Below are 23,561 nucleotides of genomic sequence, written 5' to 3'. Positions count from 1 at the left end.
TATTCTGAGCTCTGTGCAAGTCCAGGTTAGTTTTACATTTTAAAAGGGCTCACTTTAGGATTCAGTTTGAGATGTACAGAGCTGTCTTTGGGACTTGACTGCCTAGATGATTCCTTGCAAAACTGAGAGAGAAGAGAAAAGCAATTTGACTTTTGTCTATTTCCCAAGTCATTTGAGTTTACACATGGGGAAGAGGGAGTGCCAGGCTTTACCCTGCGTGTCAGGGAGGCCCACGCCTGCTGAGAGCAGGGGAGTCCCCGTGACGCCTGGGGTGTCACTGGACCCCCGTAGGAGGCTGAGGGGGGTGTTGGAGTGTGACAGCGTCCTGTTCTGTCTCTTTGCCACCTGAACACGATGCTGCAGAGCCCTCACCATGTTCCTTGAAGCAGCTGTTTGTGCTGGAGAAGGAATGAGGCCGTTTCTTGGGCGTTCTGCTGTGGACGGCCCTTTAGACCGCATTCAGGGAGTGTAACACTGAAATTCAGACTCTGAGACACTGATGAGCCCCTGGAAAGCTTATCACTGCTGAGAATAATTAGAAGATGGCTATGAAATCCACAGTCAGCAAGACTGTAGGACAGTGGGCCCCGAAGCCGATTTTCTTAGCCGAGGGCCTGAACCTGGGCAGCTGCCCGCGGATGCTTCTGGGAGCGCCAGGAAAGACCCCCGAGGAGGCTGCCAGCAGGGGCCTGAGACTCTGCCAAGGGGCCTGTAGGCCAGTTGCTGAGAGACCTCTGGCTCTGTCCAGGGTCACACTTAAGAAGCAAGGTGAGGGCACACAGCTCTGGTTTCCACCCGTTCCTACTGAACGAGGACCAAAGCTGCCGGGTAAGTAACGCAATAGGCCTGGGGTCTCAGAGACTCCGGTTTGGGCTCCAGCTCCTGGGAAGGTAGTAGGCCGTTCTCTTCCTAGTGGAGTGACAGGTGTGTCAGAGGGACGGAGAGGAGAAGGAGGGCCGCGCAAGCCTGCATTAGGCACCGAGCGCAGGACAGCAGACTGATTACGTTCACGGCACACGACGTGGGACGTGGTGCTGAGGCACCAAGGGGTAGGGCAGGCAGAGTGGGCGGAGAGCGTGTAGCGGCTGGTGGCCGTGTGACACACACGTGGCCGTGTGAGTGTGTCAGCTACAGAGCAGCAGAGAGGGAGACGGCCGAGTCCACACTGTTTGCAGGCCCCTGAGGAGCAAGTTAAAGGGTGTGGCAGCTGTTGGAAGGAATCACGGTGAGGAAAGATGAAGTTGGTGATCTGGAAAGATTAAAGGCTGGCCCTTCTAGGGCATAGACTGCCGTGGGGGGTGGAGGGGCTGCAATAGACAAAGAAGGAAGTAGCACCATAGTTCACGCGTGAACATGAGCGTCAAGGCAGTGGGTTAGCTGTGGGGAAGCAGGGAAACAACAGGGTAAAGGACTCATCATGGAAAGTAGAGACCAATTGGATTGGGTTGGCGGGGGGTGAGTGTAATGCTCCAACTGCAGAACTGACTGAGGGCCCACAGCGTCCAGAGCTGCTTCGACGGGAGGATAATGAGTTTCACTTAAGGCCTTGCAAGTTTGATTTGTGAATAGAGTGTAAAAAAACAATGTTTCCTCCTCTCATACAAAGTGTGGGTGTGATCTCAGTAGGGGCCTCTGCTCAGCCCCCTGCCCTCGCTGCCCTGGCAGCCTCTCCCCAGGACGGCAGCGGGTTCTGAGCTCTCAGCCTGCATCTTTACGTGGGAGACTGTCTGCTTTCTCTTCCTGCATAACCAACGCCTGCCGGACATTTCTCACGCAGAAATCCTCACCCAAGGGCCCACACAGCAGATACGGAGGGTTCCTGGGGATTGCTGCAGAAATGGAGTCACAGGGGCAGTTCCACTGAAACAGGAAATCTGTGAGAGTCTTTATTACCTGAAAGATCCATGCACTTACATGTGTTCAGGAGACATGAAAAATGAACATGTGTCATGGGACATGTGCAAGCAGGGTTTCTGGCTGTGCAGAGAGAAACACGAATGGAAGAGAACAGCACTGAGGAAAGTCCTTAGAGAAGTTCAGTCTTCCAGGAAGACGACGTGTGATTGAAAAATGGCGGGACAGTGCTGAATGCTTATAAGTTATGCTGTAACCCAGGTCCCAGACTCTCTCTGGCCAACAGGCTGCAGCTGGGGGCACAGTGAGTTCATTTTCAGTAGAGAGCAGGGCAGACTGGGGTTAACTGTGGCCGTCAGGTCCCCATCTAGCATTTATAACAGTTTTTATTGAGGGAAAAGTCAAGCTGGGAGTTGACCCAAGTTAAAGGTCACTCATGATCCATTCTGTAATTTTTGCAGACATTGGACACGTGTCTGAAAAGGAGTCGGTTGCACCTGATTCTGGGGGTGGCCCTCTGTTCAGATAGCATGTCTATCACGGTACCTCACCACGCAGCGCTCTAGGTGTGGCCCTCCCCAGGGGGAGCCCAGCCCGGGATGCTCTGCCCGACCTCCCCAGGACTCGGGATATTTTGATTTGGGAAAAAAAACCAGGATTTGATCACTTATTTTGGGAAGTGTCACTGAGTATTAGGAAATGACACAGCTTGACAATATGCATTTGTCTGTCACCAGCATGAAAACAAAACAAAACACAATAGAGAAGCTTTGGAGGGAACTGGACAGTGGATATGAAAGATTTAAATGACACCTCTCTCATGTTCTCTCTGTGGTATTGTGATCTGTTAGTGAAGATGCAGGACTTCACGTGGCCCCCTGCTGTAAATACTTGAGTTTCTAGTTTCACATAGTAACACGAGAACACTGTCAGGCTTGTAAACAAGCTATGTGGCTAACATGTAGAGAGTTAGAGTTGTTTTACATGCTAAGTAGCTTTGTGAAGAAACGGGGGCTTCTATAAAGATCTGCACATTAGAGGTGTAGTTCCTTCGTATTTTAACACCAGAGCCTGCTTGGTAGCGGCAGTGTCGGGTAAAATACCGTCTTGAGCTGTGTTCTAAGGATTGGCCAGAAGCGACTTGAATCAAAGCATCCTTTGCTTAGATAGGACAAGCGTGCTTCCTGCCGCGTGGAGCGCCCCCTGGTTTGCTGTGCGCATTTGCTCTTGTCCTGGGTCCTTCCTGCCAGTGAGGACTGCACGAGTGGCACGCGTGAACTCACCATGATGTTTTTGTGCACGAAGCCCCTCCGGTGCCTTGCGGGTTTCAGGTGGGGGTACTCCTCGGTGCTGGTGACCTGGATGCCCCAGACCTTCTTCCAGGCCTCGTACAGCTGGCCGTGGACCGGGTACACGCCGGAGTGGTGCGGGGCCACCGCGTAGCCCATGTGGGTGGGGATGCCGTGCTCCTGCGACCAAGCAAGTGTCAGTTAGAAGGAGGGAGGCTTATCTGGGTCCTCGTTTCCCCCCGGGATTTTCAAATGTGCTGTAAATACGCTTGTTTAAACCGCTTATCACTTCATTGTTTGGTAAAATTAAAGTGATGGATACCAAGGCGTCTAGACTTCATGAAGCCGGCGGCCGCACACCAGTGCTCACGTGACACATTGCATGGGCGAGGTGGCAGGGTGACAGGACCAGCGACGTTAATGAATGACGTGCCAGGGCCTGCATCCACGGCCGCCCGGCACAGCCACCTGGTCTGTCCTCACGGTTCCCACAAGTTAAATGACAAACGCTTACTACAAACCACACTCAGTGCTCCCCTCAAATAGAACCGCCATTTATTAGAGGCTAGAACATGTTCTGAGATCAGGAGACCTGCTAAGGGCATTTTCTTTTGCCTGTTGCCCAGTTTCTACAAAGTCTGTCACATTTCCATTTGTCCCTCAGCACGTGGGCCAGTGACAGACAGCGATCGCTGCCTCAGTCACATTTTATACAGCGATTCTCTTATGAGTCAAATCCTGGTTATACGAAAAGAAGGAGGTACTGAAGGAGCCAAATAATCTGCACCTTTAGTTGGTCTGATGTCAAACGCTTGGTGACTTTTAATCCATCGTATAAACTTGCTTGCTGTTCTGTGAAAAATCATCTGTGATGATTCTATTGTTTCTAATAGACTTGGTTTAAGAGTTTCAAGTCATCTCTGTTGGCAGCTGTTGTACAATCACAGCTGCTCTTCATCCTCCCTGGTTCCTGGGAGGCGAGCCCTCAATCCTGGGAATGTCCCGAGTGACAGGAATGCCACATCTGAGTTTATGCTAAAAGATGACCCAGGGCGGGGCTGGCCCATGTCAGGAAGACCAACCACGCAATCAGACAGCTGGACCTTTGAGCCAGGCCGTATCAACCTGTCTTCCAGGGAGGGGAGCAGAGCTGGGCATTGAGTTCAGTCATGGGGCCAGTGATCCAGCAACCGAGCTTATGAGATGAAACCCCAATAAGAACTCTGGCCCCCATGACAAGGTGAGCCTCCCTGGTTAGCGATATTCCTACGGGGCCAGAAACCCCAGGAAGGTGATAGATAGTCTGCGTCTCACAGCCTAGGTTATTTTTAAAAAGCATGACTATAATAACAGAAGCAACAAAAGTCTTTGGGTCAAGGTGTTAACGAGATCTCATGAAACAGAATGGCATTATAGTAACTCGTAAAAGAGAAGTGTGACCTTATCACTCTGAAGTTACCCTAATCTAGAAGAGTATATGGTGTGTTACTAACTATATGGTGAGAAAAGAATCTTGTTTTTCTCCTCCAAAGACAGTCACACCCATGACAACAGAAGGAGCGGTGTCTGTAGACCAGGGTCTCTGGGGCAGGAGTAGCACAATATCAGGAAGAATCGCAGACTGAGACCCCTGGGCTAGTCTCAGCGCTTCCCTTCTTTGGCTGTCGGACCTCGGGCAGGTTGTACAACTTCAACAAGACCCAATCCCCTTAGTTGCCACGTAGGGTAATAAAATCAATTATTTCACCAAGTTGTAGAGCATGAAAGGTAAAATGCAAGCATCATTATTGGTAACGTGCCATTTAATTTCCTTTCATTTTATTAACATCGGTCTCTTTCTTATTGAAACAAATAAAACAAGGAAACTTAAGAATCCTTCCACTATCACTCTCCTCTCAAAAACCTCAAAATTCTCATTTAAGAGAAGGCTTTTCTATAAGAAGGTATACTATCATCAATCTTATCTAAAAAAAATTTTACTCAACATTATCCATTTCTTCTGGAAAAAGTAATTGATAATATGTATAAAGTCGCAGGTAAAAATACCCTCGGTGAACCATAAACTTGCTAAGGCTGTAACAGTGACATCAGCAAAAACCCTTCCTCAACATACCCCCTCCAAGCACTACCCCAAGTTAACAGCTGAATTAGTTGAGGATCTTAAATGGAATTAGTAAGTCAAATGCATTTAGAAATTCCAGAAGCAAGAGTCAAGCTCATAATTCAATACCAAGACTGAAAAGGGTCACAGAAGGTATGCTTATGAAGCTGTAACCTTCGTTTTCACTTGTCACCTCTAAGAAAGACGATTTGGGGGAGAGTGACAGAATTTTTTTTCTAGTCTTCCCTAATAGTTATGTAATTTATTTCAAGTAAATTTCCATTTAACAGAGCATGCTGTTTGTCTCTCTGAGAGCTCCCTTCAGAATGTCTGAAGTGTCCTCATGTCTTTGTTGAGTGTCTCATAAGTAAACACACCACTAAAGGGTGTACTTTTGTAAGAACACTCAAAAGAATGATGCAAACACTTGTACCTCACACAGGCCATATTGATGTTTTTTGAACTGCTACAGTTTCTTCAAGTATAAACACATGAAGGAGTTTGCAGAAATGTATAAAAAGAAAAGAAAAATTTGTGAAGCTTTATTTTTTTATGTTTAGAGTTTGAAGTGATGAGTTTTATGTGGACCTTTGGGGTCTTCATCAAGCTTTAAACAATTCCGGGCCAGGTTCAAATTCCCAAAGTGCTTGCAAACACATTTCATCTTCCTGAAAATATACAAGGTTGATTACAGACTACGAATCTTTAAGTCTGCATAGTACCAGTTTTAATTGAAGTTTACTATTCCTGAGAGTGTAGAAAAGCTGAGATTGTTCTTTGTACTAACTGTGTCTACCCTCTGGTCTTTGTAATAGCCACCGGGACACTTACTGCTCATGGTGACACAAGAAATTACATAAATCATATGTGCAGCTATTTGAAAGAAAAACAGTGTAAAAAAGTCACATTTTAACGTTCTGAATGTGTTTAAAAATATAACTTTTAGGAAGTATATTTGTTTAAAGACAGTTCTGTGAGGTTTTTGTCATAGCAATCGATGACAGATCCACGGTATGCCAATTTTCAGTTACACAAACCATGCTGGTTACTTAGGCTTTGGAGTTTGACTAAGGATAAAAACCAAGTAACAAAACAAAACAATCAAAATGGTATAAAACTGATGTGATAGAGGCCACATCTCAGAAGGAGATTATTTCCATAATTACTAATTGAAAATGACCCTGGTCAGTAAAAGATAAACAAGGAATATTATCTCACAATTTGGGGTGGGAGTTTGAAGTACTTAACTGATGACAGAGAGAAAAGCAGGAATACCAGATCCGTCATCTGCTTCTACTTTCTCTGTCAGAGAGAACAACTTTTCAAAATACTTATGATGGCATAAACATAAAATTAGATGAAAAGACGTGATGAACTCAGTTAGAAGCCATAATAAAGTAAATTATTTCAGTGTTGTCCAGGCTCAGACGAGCACATCTTGGAGAGGCGTGTGGAACTGTCTTAATCGTGCTTGTTGGTTGTCTGGGTTCTGATGCTTTGGCACTTGGGGCCTTGCTGGCCCTGGAAAGGACGCCCCTTGCAGGGCGAGCCAGTTCCTAGATGGCAAACGCCTACCCAGAGCACATTCTTCCAATGCGAACCAGCCGCCCCGAGTCCTGCCTCACCACTTCCTTCCCTGGGCTCTCGCAGGGCTCTCTCCCTGCCCTCACCACCTCAGGGCCAGGCCCCAGACAACCAGAAGGAACCCCCTGCCTCGTGTCCCCTGAAATTATTCCAGGTAGCCAACGCTGAGCCTGCGTACGCTGCCTCGTCTTGCCTTTCCTGCAGAGACCAGAGCAGGCTCTGGCTCCCGTTCCTGACTCCCCTCGTGTCCTGACCGCCCGTAGTGCTTCCCGGGGACCCAGCATATGGTGGTGTGCTCGGTCCCCTTGGGAAGTGTGGGCAGCAGGCTGTCTTTGCAGTGGCAGATGTCTGCTGAGGCTGTCCTCACCCTCCTGAATAATAATAAAACCGACATTGGAAAACAGTAGTGATAAAACCTTTAAATACAGGAGCAGCGTTTATATTTCCATCCAACAGACGCTGAGGTGTCTGTCACCAATCCATGGACACACTTCTCCAGGTTAGAAGAACTCCACTTGAATTTACTGGACTCCCTCTTCTGTGACTTACTTTCTGAACACACTGACGCCACTCCCTTCTAAATTGTCAGATGGACTGATTACATTCAGGGGTGACACTCAAAATATTTACCGTGTCTCCCCGAAAATAAGACCTGGTCTTATATTATGTTTTGCTCCAAAAGACGCATTAGAGCTTATGGTCAGGGAATGTCCTCCTGAAAAATCATGCTAGGGCTTGTTTTCCAGTGAGGTCTTATTTTTGGGGAAACAGTATCAGCCAGCATGCCATGCCCCTGATCAGAGCTGTGCCAGCGGGAGAGCTGGACCCAGATGCTGGAGACCGAGCCAGGCCCCTTGGCAGCTGGGTACCTGGGAGGTTAGGGACTTCCGGGGGAGGGGCTGGGGTGGCACCGGCTGAGAGTAGCAGTATCGACACATCTCAGTGTTGGGATAACTGGCACGGCAACACCAATATGTTTAAGTGGAATATTAGCCCTGAGTCTATATCCCTCAGTCGTCTGTGTCGCCCTGTCCACGTTCCTTCTGCTCTTCTTTCTATGAAATCAAGTACAGATGCACTACTGGTTGTCCTGCTGCGAATGACGGCTGGTGTCTGGCTGCAGCTGTGCCGCTTGGGTCCCTCCTGAAGCGGCTCACCAGCTCAGACTGGGCTCTCTGCTTGCTGATTTGAACTCTGTCTCTGTTAGGGCTACTCGGATTACACTTTGTTTTCAGTATTGAGAAAATGAGCATCTCATGTGCCCGTTTATAAAGTGCATCACTGGAGCAAAAATGATAGAATTCATTCGTTCTCTAAGTGGCACGCAAACTGACTAAACGATTATCATATGTTCCTCAAACCAGCAGGTCATTCAATATATTTGAAATTACATTTTGATACTATAATCTTTATTTCCATATTAAAAAAGTGAATATGCTCACTAAACGAAAAAGTTGTATAATTGGCAATAGACGTTTCAGCGAATGTAAATTAGCAGGTTCTGCTGAACTTGGAAAAAGCAGGGTGGGGGCTTGGACACTATTTGAACGAATAATGATAAAGCAGCCAGAAAGTACAATCCGCGGCAAGGTTTCAGGTTTGCAGGTCATGTGCGTGGTTCCCCAGCTGCTAGTTTTCATAGCCTTATTTGCAACAGTGGGAGGGAGCACAGATGCTGGCAATGAGTTCTGTGATAAAAATCTCTACTGATTATTTTATCATTAACAATTAAACTACCACAATTGGCCAAAATTTAGTTTTTCAATAGAGAGTATACAGGCTGCTGATTTTTTAATTTTTTTTGAGGTTTAAAGGCAAGATGTTATTTTACTTTTTAAATGGAATTTTGTTCAAATTTTAAAACTGTACAATAGATATTTCAAACTGTGTTGTAGGTCAAAATTAATGTTACAATTGACTGTTGCCTCAGAAATGGTACCTTTCAAAAATATCCCCTGTTGAAGTTTCATTTTAATACCTGAATTAGCCCCTATTAGGTAACTAAAAATATTTTCTAATCCACCTCTAAAGCTGCATTTCTGATGGTTGTATCATCAAGTGCAAGTTTGCTTAAAGGATTTGCTTGCCCGTCCATAACAAGCAATTAGACAGAGCTTTCAAAGCTAAATGGAAATAGAGTCAGACTCCTTTGTGAAGCAGAAGAGTCCATATTGTGCAAAAGGATAGTGGATCGGATGAGTTTACTCAACTCTGAAAATAGCACATGTTTGGCTGTAGCCAGTGCGGGACTTTTCCATCTCAGGCTCGGATTCTCCTCGTTGGGAAAGAATTTTAAATGTCCTCTGACTCAGTCACGCGTCTGGACGCCGTCTTCCCGTGGCCTCTGGGGCTGTCCCAACACAACACTGCTCCCTGGCAGCCCTGCTTCCTTGTGTCCTTCCAGTTCCTTGGCTGGGAACACTCGCGTTCATTCGCTAATTCAGAGCCTCCACGCTGGTGGAGAGGAGCGGGCTGTCTTCCAGTTTAGAGATGCGGGATTAGCATAGCCTGACTGTGCTAAGTCATTCCCTTGTTCCACAAAGTGAGCTACTGATAGCAGGGGCCGAATTTCCTCCAGGATAGTTTCCACTGAATGACAGTAGCCTGTGTGTCTATAGGTGACAAGCGATATCCAGTCACATGGAATGTTCCTTAGCTGCCATTGTCCGTCTCCTTTCCCAGCAGTTGAGGAACTCTGCCCATCCTGGGACCCTTCGGAATCTCAGGGAACAGCGGCGCCCCAAGCGCCCCTCTGGGTCTCCATTCCCTCACTTTAGCAAGGTTATCAGGTAGAAGAGCGTCCAGACCCACACCTGTGTAGTGGGTTTGTTTGGGCGCCTAGTGAGGCACCATGGGGTGGGGGAGGGGAGGTGTCACGGTCTGTGCGGTTTTAGGAGACCTGGATTTCCGCTCGTAATTCCACCCCCAGTGGACTTCATCATCATGAGCGTATTGCCGTGTGTCTCGGATTTTCAATTCTCTAAAGTGTGAGAATAAATATACCTACAACTCAGGGTTGCTGGAAGAGTGAAAGGAAATAATACAGAATATACATACAACCCTAAAACCCTTGCTCTTTTCCCATCACGTATTTAAATTGAGCAGCAAAGCAGCTGTGTAACCCTAATGCCTTAACGGGAAGTGAAAGAATTAACACGTACTTAGAAAATGTGTGGAAGTCCCATTTACTACATGTCATCCCAATACAAAGTAAGCTGTTAAACTTGAGGATTTCTGTCCTCTTACCTGTCACTCTAAACACCTCAGGAGCCTTGGCAAACAGTGGCAGTTTATGACACTGAACATAAAGACAACAGAAACAGCAGCTGCCGTATCCTGAGTGTTTGCTGTGGTAATCATTGTTCCCAAATGCTCTGTGCTCTTTCATTGGCCGTGGCTGCGGAGGAACTGGTCCTGCAGTCAGTCTTTTCCCAGTCTGTCCTCTCCTGACACAAAAGTCAGCCAGTCCTGTCATTGATTCCACATGAGAGACGACATCCGGTCGTTGTTCTGAAGACCCTTTCTTTCTCCACTGCCTCAAGGACCACAATTTGGGTGGTCAGCCTGCAGTTAGGAAGGACACTTGTAACAAATGCCTCTGCTGAGCACTTGAATTAGAAAGCTAAGAAGGACCAAATTTCAATTGGGATTATACTTGGTGTGTTTTAGTTGAGAATTCTTAAAAAACATGTAAAAACTCTCCTGAGCATGCCTGTTCTTACTGTGTGCCCTTGCGAGTATTTACACTTGCTTTAAGTATAAACATAATAGTGGCATGCATCGATTCATTCATCAAATACTGTTACTCTAGATAATGTTCTGTTTTCAGGGGAGTAGAGCAGTCAGGGTTGTGTGTTTCCTCTATCTGTCTTGATAAACTATTGTTTTGAAGGGCACGCAAGCAGCAACAAACACCAAACACAAAACCTCCCTCCTGCTGTCTCAGTTTCTCTTTTGCTGGTACCTTCTCCTCCTACCTCCTCAGTTTGTCTTTTCTGGTACCGTCTTTCCTCTGTGTATTTCCTTCTTTCCTAAATTGCTAATACCGGCAGTCTTCCACTTCCAAGGTGACACTGTATTGAGAGGACTTGTGCTGCTCTCTGTTACACACTGTGGCGATGTTTACCCACTTTTACGTGCTGTTTATTATTTCTGTTTATATTCTGTGGGAGAAATGGTGGCTCTTGGTGTCACAGGAGTTTGCAAATACCGGCAAAACATTTTCACTGTATCAGCATGGAGGGCACTGTTCTTGCTTCCTTGTCCAAATATCAACGCACCGCAAAGGTGCACTTGAAGTTGTCTGTCTATTTGGGGAAGCAGACTGAAGTTCAAAGACAAACAAAATAAATAAATAAAAAATAAGGACTCCTGATGCTGCCCATAAAGTGTTTATTCTTCTGTGGCCTCAAGAAAAAGACCAGCACATTATGTAACTTCTAACTTTTTCTTGTATGAGTTGGAGTAAGGCATGGTGGGGGTCAACTCGCCGACCATGTTGGCCTTAGCTGTTTATGTAGAATCTGTTCCACGGTAAATGGGCACCAGTCCTGTCCTAAATCCTGCTGAGCTTTCGCGCGGAGTTGCCTGGCCAGGCGGCTGGCCAGCAAAGGGAGATGGAGCCTCACTCTTCTTCCCACAGACTTACAACCACAGTGCCTGCTGTTGTAGAGTGGAAGTCTGGTGAGGGTAAGCGCGCTAAGGAGTAGCACGTCCTCAGGTGTAGGAACTGTAGTGTCAGGAAAGGAATGCATGTATGGGGAGACCTCAACACTGAGCCACTTGTACTTCCAATCAGGCTTTTCTAGCTATGGGTGAGCACAGCAAATCTCTAGTAAAACACTGTCTGTCTGTCAAGGGAGCCCTAATATTTTCGAGGTTTTCAAAATCATATCCAAATTAACCAGCATCATGCATTTTAATTCATTTTGCACCCTGGGCTAAGTCTACAGTTAGAAGGATTTGCCTAGAAATATGATCTGATGGTTTTGGATTTATTAACAATATGAATAATCTATGAACATTGTAATGTCAGTTTTGGGGACTGCAAATAAGAAAAAAATGCTAGAACGAAAACACATTACATTTAAATTGCTGTTGAAGTGGTGATTTCTGCTGCCATGACCATTTACACTGTAAGCGCTTATTGAGTTCCTCCGTGAGCTGGGAACGGAGATCCAGTGATGCATAGGACACAGCTCCTGTCCCCAAGCGCTCCCTGTGGGGAAGGAGAACCCCTGCCCACAGTCCGTGCACGCGTGTGTGCCTGTTAGAATCAGGCACAGAAACACAGATAACACACCGTCTCCCACCAGCACAGGCCCCGTCAGCTCGTCACTCACTATATGCCGTCTCCACGGTCAGAAGCACGTTGTCACACATGCTCCACTGATCAGAACCTTTACTGTAAATTTCCGTGTGCCGAGTCCGAATCAGAAACCTTCAGCAGAAAGCCTAGTATCTGCTCCCGTCAAGCAAATGTGCCATCCCTGTAACATGTTTGCAGTGTCTTTGAGATGTTGTTCCTCCGTTTCCATTGCCCTTGCTTGACCCCGTTACTGACACCACACTGTGACCTGCCACCTGCTCCAGGCCCCGGCCTTGTTTCACTGCAGTTCTTCCTGACACCTACAGCTTGCTCTTATTTCAGAGTCCCTAAAATCCTATTTCCACAAGGACCTTTTCTGGCCGCTCCCAAGGACACTTACTTCTCTGCACCTTGTGTCTGTACAGTTTGGCATTAGGTTTGTTGGGGAACTCTTTATGTGTCTGTTTGGCCTCGGGAAGCAGGAAGCTCCTTGGGGACAGGGGCCACCTTTACGCGCTCTGACCATAATGGCGTGGAACTCGGTCTTGTGAGTGTCTCACGCGGGTCCTGTGAAATCTGACCCCTCCAGCATCAAGCGTGGGTATGAGCCCCCAGTACCGACCCAGACGTCGCCGTCGGGAAGGCTGCAACGGCAGGTCGCTCTAACGATCCCACAGAAAAGCCGCTTACACCAGCCGGTGCCTAAGGCCTCCGGGAGGCTCTCACCGTGAACGTGCATCTCCGTGCCAGTGGGCACATGTTCAGAGCGACGTGCAAAGTGAGTCACTTACCACGGCAAACTTTTTGTTGAGAGCCATCTGCTCCATGAGCGCCGACTCGTTGTGGAAGAGGTGGGGCTGCGTGTGGCTCCACATGTGCGGGAACCACCAGAACTGGGCGGCCGAGCGCAGCAGGAGGTCGTCGCCCGCGTCCTCCTCCTCCGTGCCTGGGGGGGATCATTCAGTTAGTTCCAGTTACGCCGACTGTGTCTGTCTGTCTGTCCCCCGCCTATCATCCATCTGCCTGTCGAGTCACGTGCTCCTATGTATGCATTCAGAAGACGCCGCTTATAGGATCTTAGGCGCGTATGACACTGTGCACATGAAAAGTACCGAAGGAAAACCTGTTCCTTCGGGAACAGACAGAGACTGTGACAAGTCTTTTAAACGTTTTTAAACGTGAGGCATGGATTGAAATCACTGCATGATGGAAATATAGAACCATTCCCACGGACATGAGAACTCTTGATGTTTAGCATCTTTGTATAACGCGTCGTTTGGAAAGAGTGGGGGGTGACAAGGAAATATAACCGAGGGACATGAGTCAGGAAGTGTGTGGTGGAGCCCCAGCAGGACATCATGTCACATGCCCTGTGATACAACAGTTGCAACAAAGGAATTCTGTAATTTATTCGGGCTATTCCTTAAGTCTGAGAAAAACCTACTTAGCAACAGTGAAAACTAAGGCATAAAAAGGAGAAAACAGGAAATGTAGGAACTGTTAGTGGGAAAGTGTGAGAGACCAGAAGGAAAGAAGGGAGGACGGGCGGACGTGAGGAGTGCTGAGGAGTGTGATGCCACGGTGCAGAAGCCCGGCCGCAGCGTGGTGGCATTCCTGTCCCTCATGTCGCTCGTTGTCCCTTTCAAGTTCTCAGACGCAGACTTTCTGTCTGGAAACTGATTTCCCTACGTGTCGGACCCGCTGTGCTGCCCTGATCATGTCCGGGCACCCCCCGAACTGCGGCTTAGTTGAGTGGGAAATACCAGTGCTCTGAACTTACTCGAGGGGGTAGGAGTCTCGGTCTGAAGTCCCCCAGCACAGACTTCACTAAAGCAGGACATGAGAACAGCGTAAGATGCCTCGGCACTGGCCCGGCCTGTCACAAGGCGATAATTACAGAGCCACGCTGACATTTCAACCACAGCACTGAATCCAACAGGCTCCTGGAACGGAAGGTTCTTCAAACGCTGTCCCCTCTGTGTGGGGAACATGTCCTCCCACGTCTGCGATAGCAGTTGTGATGTGACTGGTTCTATGACAAGGGCCCTACAGGCAAAGGTGGGGGACGGGCCGCTGCCCGGGTCCAGTGCTTGTTACCACCCCTCTCCCCTGTGATTTCCCGAGAGAAGGAAGGAGAGAAGCAAGCCTGTGATTTATCTTTGGGCAGCGCAGGAGGCTTCCTCCAGGGATGAGGGTGTGGGATGCGGCTTATGCAGGAGGAGCGGTGATGTGGAAGGAGTGGAACAGCGTCCTCCTCCAATACGCAGCCTTCCCTCTCCTAAGCTCGACTGCTCTGCTGAGGTGAAGGCACCTGTTTCTTTCTGTACAACGGGCGTCTTTCAGTCCAGCCTGTTACATTTCCCTTATGTTTCCTTCATCATCACACCCTCGTGTTACGATGGTACAGGTGAAGAAGTGTAGCCCGTGGAGTCAGAGGTTTTGGTTTATTTGTAGCTTCCCACACATTTGAGTTGAGTGATTATGGGCAAGTCCCCCCTTTCATGTTGCTATTCCCGTCAGCACAAATATGGACCTCGGTCCTACATTATTCTGCAGGGGAGGGGTGTCTACATGTTCCTGACACATACTGGGGAATCTAAATGCCTGTTTCCTCTCCTCCTGTTTCCTACTCCTGTTCTCCTGCATCTCTTACATGTCTCCTTGAGGTTTTTTTTCCCCCTTCACTAAAACATTGCATGGTGAGTGTTATGCGGCAGAGGGGACACTGTATTTAAAAAGTGACCAAGCCATTATGTTAACTGATTGGCCTGACTCGTGGGTCACCAACGTCCAGCGTTCTTGGGGCTTCAGAGTGATTATCTTACAGCTCAGCGCGGCCTTCTGGGGGGGAATGCAAAGGGATGGGAAGATGGAGTCAGGGCTTCAGACTCCGAATGACCCCAATCACGGCGGGGGGTTGGGTCCAGCTACCTTTTAGGTGGGAAGTCAAGTGGCTCTGGTGATATTATACTTCAATACATGTTTTTTGTCTAATTGGCGACACCTAGGTGCTTTCTTTCATTCATTTCTTGACATAAGGATGATGTCATTTGGTTTTCCTTCAATTAAACATCTCTACAAACAAACATCTTTATGCGAGATACTCTCCTCCTGCTTAATTAGCATTCTGTGTGTCCTCAGGACACCACGTCAGTTAAGTTACAGTTAGCTCCTTGGTGCAATTTCTCTTTTCCTTACTGAGAACAGGCCCAAGTGTCCTGGGGTTTCCCAGAAATCACCACTTCATTGCTGACTGCTGCCTCCCCTGGGGAAAGTGAGCTGAGATTTCCTAGTTTATGGGCAGTCACCCCTCCTACTGCTTGTCATTTCTAGGCCCCAAGGCCTTGTAGCTTTCTTCTCATCTCTGCATCCATTTTCTTACGTGGCCTTTACCCAGAGTTTGTTTATCAGGACTGAGCAACAGATCGCAGAGTTCTTTGGAAAGGTGGCTCAGGTATTTGTTGTCCTTTCCTGAATATCATGGTGAAATCTGCTATGAAAATATTCATACATCTGAATCATGCAGGAATTAGACTAACGTCTTCCCTCTGACAGATTTATATAAATTCATAGCACGCATAATCGTGTGCCTTTCGTTTCTCCTTTATCACTCTTACTGGATTTCCCGTAGTCCTACTTTGGAGATGTTTTACATCAGAATGAATTATACTGAGAAAACGTGTCTATTGCTTATTACTTTAAACGTTATGATAGAAGGCAGATGAAACACAGCTTCCTGTGGCTGGATTGCCCTGGCCTCTTGCCACACCTTTCTCTTCCCACTCTGTCCACCTTTGTGAGACCCGGAGGAAGAGAGAAGTCAACTTTTACGTGTCTTTTCTTAAGTTGTTGTAACACTGTGCTGACATATCACAACTTTATTGCCAATTATTATTTATTTAATTATGTTTCTATTTGAATTATATCTTTGGTATTTTATCTGCAGTATTTCCTACTCTGATATTATATGAAAAATGATCATTAATTGAGATTGTATCCTTTTGTCAAGCATTGCATTAAGTGTTTTACAAGCATCGCCTCATTTAATTCTCACTACAAACCTATGAGGTAAGGGCCACCACTAACTCCATTTTATAGACCAGGAAATTGATCTTTGGAGAGGAGTAATTTGTCCCGAGTCACTGAAAATGCAGAATCTGAATTTAGAACGCGAATTCTTACCCAGATTAAGCAACTCCAAATTCCTTAACTGTCATTCACTGTCCAAATGTGGAGGTTAGGAATAAGACCAGCATGTACAAATTCAATATAACATTGTTCTTCACATTGTTAATTAATTCTACGGTACAATTAGAGTTTACAAATACTGTTGGTGCTCAGTGATTTGGGGAAATACACAAGCGTAAAGCACCTATAGGTAAGGGGAAGGAATCTTTTGCCATTCAGCTTCTCTAATCAAAGACTGCCGATTATACCATAAATATCCATTGTTTTCTACTTCATGACACTTGGGCTCCGATGGACCTAAAGTTAAGACTATTTTTGTTTTACATGTAACTAGCTCTGTGGCCCCGGACCCCTCTAAGTTTCTGTGCTCTTATCTAGAAATCAAGGTAACATGTTCTTTAACCCCTATGATCAATGAAAATGCTGTGAAAAGTGCTTAGCTAAGCACCTGGCATATGGGATTGCTTACTAGGATTTTCATTTCCTTCGTCTCTTAATTGCTCACAAAATGCAGAAACCCTTCAAAAATTAAAATAAGTCAAACAAGATGACACACTCTCCTGAAAGGAATTCTTACTATTGTAGCAGTGCTGTTTTCCTCCTTCCCTTCAAGACTGAATAAGATAGAATTTTTAATAGAAAAAGGAATTACTCATTGAGAAGGAAGACACTGTAATTCAATTAAGCTTCATAGTAGCAAATTTTTGAGAGATTCGGAGTATTAAATCTCATCTGTTCCCACTGAAGAATGAGTTGAGTAGTGTTAGACAACGCCAGCTACATTTTTGTGGAAGCTCATAGCACGTGCAGATGACAAGCCCCTTTAAGTCTGACCTTAGCTACTGACCCTGTTCTCCTTTCCTAGCTGAGAGCAGGACAGTCTTACTGTGAGCTGTGGGAAGTGCCCAAGGCAACAGGACAAATCTTTCCGGAACAAAAAGGAAGGAGAGCAGCCGGCGGGAGTCACTCGCCAGCATGTGCTTGGTGTAGGGAATTGCCAGGAGCGTTTGCTCACATTTCTCCTTGTTTGGGAAAGAAACTGTATACCTATTTTTAATATTTAGAGTGATTTCCTTTCACAGTAAAACAATGGCCAACCTTTATTCTCTGGCCTTGTTTCATATTAATAGTGAAAATACAGGTGATTTTCTTTCTGCTCAATCATTGGTTGTTAATTCATTGTTTCAATAGGCACTGTGCTAGTTGCTGGGGTTCAGCCTTCATGGAATGTTCATTTCAGTGAGGGAGGAGAGACAACAGATAAATAATTTAAAAACAAAGTGCATTAAACACCCACTCATTAGAAAACTCTTAGCAATCTAGGAACAGAAGGAAACTTCCTTAGGCTAACAGAGTATCTATAGAAGAGTCTATTAAAAGAATTCCCCTCGAGAACAGAGATGGGAACAAATCTATGGAAAGATTTATCCCTGAGGTCAGGAGCGAGACATGAGTGTCACCGTCACCACGTTTATGTAATATTGTGCTGGAGACCCAAGCTAGTGTGACAGGCAAGGAAAAGAAGCACATCTATTAGGCTCATAAAGGAAGATATATTTTCACTATTCAAAAATTACATTATTATATAGGTAGAATATTCAAAAAAATCTACAGATAAACTATAGAATTAATAAGTCAATGTAGCAAGGTTGCTGGGTGCAAGACAAGGTCAATACACAAAATCAAATACATTTTTATCGACCATCAACAAAGAAATGAAAAATAAAATAAAAACAAGATGCCATTTACTCTTGCAACAACAAGAACAGCAACAAAAAAACCCACCAAGGAATAAAGTTAAATAAAGTCTTTTCAAGTATAATTACAGACTTAAATATGCTAAGGGATTGGAAGACTTGATATTTATGATGGCAATTCTCCTCAAATAAATTTATAAATTTAATTCAATCTTAATAAAAATTTTAGGCAGTTTCTTTGTAGCTATCGGGAAGCAGATTCCAAAATTTATATGAAAATGCAAAGGGACAAGAATTGCCAAGACAATCTTGAACAAGATGAAGAAACTTGGAGGGCTTACACTAGCAGGTATCAATATTAATCATAAAGTTACAGTACATAAGACAGTGTGATGGGGGCAAATAGATCAAATGAATAGATTGCATGAACAGGAGACTACAGAAAGAGTCCATATGTATATATACATATATATATCGTCATCTAATTTATGACAATGATGACACTGCCGTGCCATGGGCAAAGGATGATTCTTTTCAATACCTGGAGCTACTTAGATATCTTTATGGAAAAAAAGAAGGTATCTTGACGCCTACCTCACACATACACAAAAGTCAATTACAGTTGTGTCACAGATTTATAAATTTTAGCAATGCAGGAACATATTTTCATGATCTTATGGTATGCAAAGATGTCTTTAAAAAGACACAAAAAGTTGACCAAAAGGAAAATAAAGATAAATTTGACTACATTAAAATTTAGTATATTTTGTTCACCAAAAAACACTATCAGGAGGGTGAAAAGTCAGCCTACACAATAGTACAAAGTATTTACAACACATACGTACAACTGACAAAGGAGTCATTGAAAATATATAAAGAATTTCTACAAATCACTAGTAAAAGCAGACAACCCAACAGAAACAAAGCAAAACAAAACAATTATTTCACAAAACAGGATACGCAACAGGCTAGTAGACAATGAGGGAGGCTCAATTTCACAGCACCTCAGAGAGATGCACCTTAAAATAGTAATATGATAGTTCCCCATGCCCAACAGCAGGGCTAAAACAAGAAGCCAACCATTATCAAGTACTGGTGAGAATGTACAGCAGCAGGAAACCTCATACACTGTTGGGAATGTAAACTGGTACAATCACTTTGAAAAACTATTTGGCATTTTCTACTTACACTGATCATAAGTATGCCATATAACAAGCAATTCTACTCCTGGCTGATAACAGAAAAGAATACTTAACGTCCTCTGAAGGACGGGAACAAGAATGTCCTTAACGTGAGTATTCAAAAAAAGCCAACGACTGAAAACATCCCAACCATCCACACTAGAAAGAAATGAAATAAAGTTGGTATATTCAAACAATGGAGTGCTACAAAGCAATGAAAATGAAAGAATTACCACTATCCACAATAATGTCTGTGAAACCAAAGTAATGTTGAACAAAACAAGCTGGATAGAGCAAAGTCCGTACTGTATGATTCGTTTTACATACATCTCAAAGGCAGGCAAACAGATGAATGATGGCAGAAGTCGGGTAGTGGTTTCCTCTGAGGGAAGCCAGTGACGGGGGCACACGGGGGTGGGACCCGGGGAGCGTCCCCTGCGTGCTGGGTCCGCATAGTGTACACTTTGTGAAATTTCACTGAGCACTACGTTTATTACTTATGCACTTTCCTAAATGTAAACTGTAGTTCAAGAGAAAAAGGAAGTCATTAGATAATACCATGGTAAATAAACTTGGAACCATCAGTATTTTGTAGGTTAAAAGTAATATGCTAAATGGAACTGGATAGGAGGAAAATAAAGGGAGAGGTAGAGGGGATGTAGGAAGGTGTGAACGGGAAAGGTATGCGATTCTAAAGAGAGGCCGTATGGGAACAGGTGATCCCCTTTTTCTTACCTGTGTGGTAAAATTTCCCTGAAAATCCCAGGTTGAACGTAAAATTTGTGATTTGTGCGCGCAAAAGATTCTGAGTCTCAAGCAGGGCCTGAAATACATAATTTGAGAAGTGTTTTAGGTACAGAATGGCATTGAGAAGCTTTACCAGATACAGTATCTTCCTTTTTCATTCAAAGGATAAACGTACTCTTTTATACATCAGAGAATTCAGTGATAAAAAGTAGTTTCTTTACCACTTTGAAAGTAGAGAAATGCTTTTGAGATTACATAAAACACATGCAGATATTTACCCTTTAGCTTCTAATAAATCAGCAGAAAGTGTCGGCTAGAACAAGGAATGAAATGAAAAGTTTTTTCTGCACATATCAAAGGAGCTAGTGTCTTCTACATGAGGTATCTCTCTCTTCTGTGACCCCCAGGGCAGAGATCACCCACTGTCAAAGAAGGAGACTCTCTTTAAGTGAAACTATACAACACACTGAGAGAAACAGGTTATTTCTCAGATATGTCTTTGGTCTTCATAATTCAATACTTTTCGATTTTTAAGTCTTGTCACTTCATTATAAAGCAGATAAACCAACACAAAACCAGACACATAAAGAAATTCTTAATCAGTTTTAGTTTTTATATCCTACAAAGTATTTAAGATACTGTGAATATTAAATAGAATATTAAAAGGAATTCAATGAAATTATTTTCCTTCTTTTTTCCTCATCCTTATTTTAATCCCTATTCTTCTATTCCTTCTCTCTCTGGCGCGCACGCACACACACGCACCCCATGGTAGCTGAGTGCCCACCTCACCTAGGTAGGAAGTAACACTAAAAGGTAGATGTGCAAAGGCTCTGAGTCAATACTTCTCTTACACATAAGGAAGCTGAGGAGAACTGTCCCTTGTCACAGATAAAATCAGTGGTAGGCCCTAGATTAAGGATATGCATTACGTGATTCCAGATTAGGTACCCTTTTTACTCTACCCCACCAAACCCTCCCCCGCTTTCCATAGTATCTCCGGGCCCACATGGAAGTCTTGTTTTCTTAACAGCATAGCTGAGCCCTGGAAGCCTTGGCCCGCCGTGTCCTTCGTCTCAGCCTTTTGGGGGTAAACAGACACACAGGTTTTTATTCCGAGACCATCCCAAGATGGCATGCCTTATCTGTGAAGGCGAGTCATTCTCCCTGTGGTGCAAAAGCTGAGGAAGAGGACGTCTGAGTCTCAAATTTAAATTCATCTGACCAATGGTCAGTTTTTAAAATTTCAGTATCTATGTCTTACGTCTAAATCACTTCTCTGTTTACACAAACAACCTGCTCTGTGTGCACAACTGAACGATGTAATAACATGGGGTCTGAGGACACTCAGAGATGGAAGACAGGCCTGAGCTCACCATAGAAGCGACAGGGAGAGCGGGTTGCCGTGCCACTGCAGACAGTTAGGCCCTGTCCTCACCGGGGCTGGGCAGGGGAAGGGCTTCTGGCCAGCGTGGCAGTGGGGAGGCGAGGGGAGGGGCTCAGAGGGGGTACACGGGCCCCTGGTGTGTGGGGGGCGGGCGCTGTCTGCCTTTGAGGGGGACCTTTCACTTCTGTCCTTACAGAGCCGCCGTCGTAGGGGAGGGATGAGTGTGGGGCGTGCAGTGCAGTCACTACCGGGGCAGGCGTGGGGGGCAGCCCTCTTCAACTTAGGGCCACGACTGACCTTCCCAAACCTCAGATGCCTCGTCTGGAAAGCAGGGATAACAGTCATTTCCTGACAGTGCTGTTCGAGCAGTTAATGCATTTATGCTTCGGGCGTGGTGACTGGCACACAGTGTGCTCAGGGCTTGTGAGGAGTCAGGCCTCTGGTACTGCCGCTGCTACTGGCACCACTGCTGACACGGTGGTTGTCATCCTTACTGATGTCAGACAGTTGGCGTCCCCGCTGAACCTCCTCCCTCACTCGTCAGAGTGGACACAGTTACCTAACTCAGAACCGTGACAAGGGTGGTCGGAGAGATGACATACCCGAGGGTGCCTGGTGAGCTTCCACAAGGGGCGTTGATGTCCTCATTATCTGCAGTGTACATCTCATTTACCTCTTTTGTGTTTTCTCTTCCTTTTGTTTATATTTCTCTCCTCCCCTTCTTCCTCTTTCTCGTTTCTTCTCCCCAGTTGAGCATGCCAGCTGGCTCTGCCTCGCTCCCTTTCCTTAGCTCTTATCCTTCTTCTTTATCCATTTTACTCACTTCATTTCATTCTCTTGGGTTTGCTCCTTCACTGCTTAAAATATGGATTCAAATCCATTTTAAAATTATTTCTTGTGTGTTCAGTGCTTTAATCTTAAATTGGGTAGGTTGGATTTTTCTTTTTCTTTTTGTCTCTTCGAAAATGGAATCCCCAAATTTGCACTTTGCTTTGTGACTCTCGATTGCTCTTTAAAATTTACATCTACAATGTGTGCTGGGGTAAAAACCAAACCAGCTTGTTCTGTTTCTAGGCCTTTGAAGCTAAATACAGTAACTGTGAACTAACCTCTCGATCAAGTCAAATATATTGATTCAAATGTGAGTTAGTTCTGATTTTGCATGTATGAGTTGACCTTTGACACATTTCTTTGATAGTCTAGAAACAAACACTAGGCACAGAACAGCTGTACTGAAAACACATGGCAGATGCTAATATTATGCCCCTGTGTGGTAAAGAGGGAAAGGTACTTCTAGATGCTATTTTACATACTTAAGATAAGCAGTAATATTCTCATCCTTCGTGTTGTTGTGATGAGCCAGAGTCTGGGGGTATCTGTGAGAACAGTGTTATGTATCCATCCATCACTTCCATCTTTTCAAAGGATGCCTCTGCTCAAGAAGCCCAATCACCCAGCAATATGCCATGATTCTGTTTTAAACTGAACGAGTCTATCACATATTACTATTGACAAAAGACCCTAAAAGTGGTATAAAAGACTTTGCTTTATTCTCTGTGCACAGTCTAAAAGGCTGTGGTAATATCTAAAATCTAATCGTACATGTAATAGGCTAATTCAGTGCCCTAATACCAAAGTCAGAAGCCACGTGTATTCTGGGCCAGCAAACCCTGTGTGACATGCCCAGGGCCCCGCCTGGAGGAGGAAGGACTCAGCCACCCACAGAGGCACAGATCGGGGTCCCCTCCAGGCCAAGGACCCTAAGGACACAGATGATCACTGTCAGAATGGCCAGGCTGCTGAAAAACGGCACTTTTATTTTCTATCTTTATTAAATGTATCGGGCGACATTGGTTGGTAAAATAATATAGGTTTCAAGTGCACAATTCCATAGCATATCATCTGTATATTGCATTGGGTGTTCACCACTCTGGTACTTTTAAGTGTTCCAAAACATTGTATATATTTAGCAGGGTAATTTACAGTTCCATGCATCAGTGATTATTTTTAAAATAACACATTTTCTCATTAAACAAAAATTGAAATCACTAAAAATCCATCTCTCAGGATAAGGTAATATTATGATGGAATTCCTTCCCATTTGTCTCAATAGCTACATATTTGTATGTGTATATATATGCAGGTATGTAGATATGCAGGTACGTGAAATTCAAGCCATAAAGCAAAAATTAGAACCACACCAATTACGACTAAAAATACAGAAT

General features: G+C 45.0%; 1 protein-coding gene across 1 annotated transcript in view; it reads right to left on the bottom strand.

Moving 5' to 3' along the window:
* LOC117038149 (bifunctional heparan sulfate N-deacetylase/N-sulfotransferase 3-like) overlaps window positions 1-23,561 on the bottom strand; it is a 109,137-nt gene that overhangs the window by 46,945 nt on the left and 38,631 nt on the right. The window contains 3 exon segments of the mRNA XM_033134829.1: window positions 3,138-3,323; window positions 12,928-13,082; window positions 19,938-20,025. Of these exon segments, the coding sequence (XP_032990720.1) occupies window positions 3,138-3,323; window positions 12,928-13,082; window positions 19,938-20,025 (429 nt within the window).

The sequence above is a fragment of the Rhinolophus ferrumequinum genome, chromosome 18 (assembly GCF_004115265.2).
Source record: "Rhinolophus ferrumequinum isolate MPI-CBG mRhiFer1 chromosome 18, mRhiFer1_v1.p, whole genome shotgun sequence".
NCBI lineage: Eukaryota > Metazoa > Chordata > Mammalia > Chiroptera > Rhinolophidae > Rhinolophus > Rhinolophus ferrumequinum.
The sequence above is the reverse complement of the archived record's forward strand: the minus strand, read 5'-3'. Positions and strand labels throughout refer to the sequence as shown.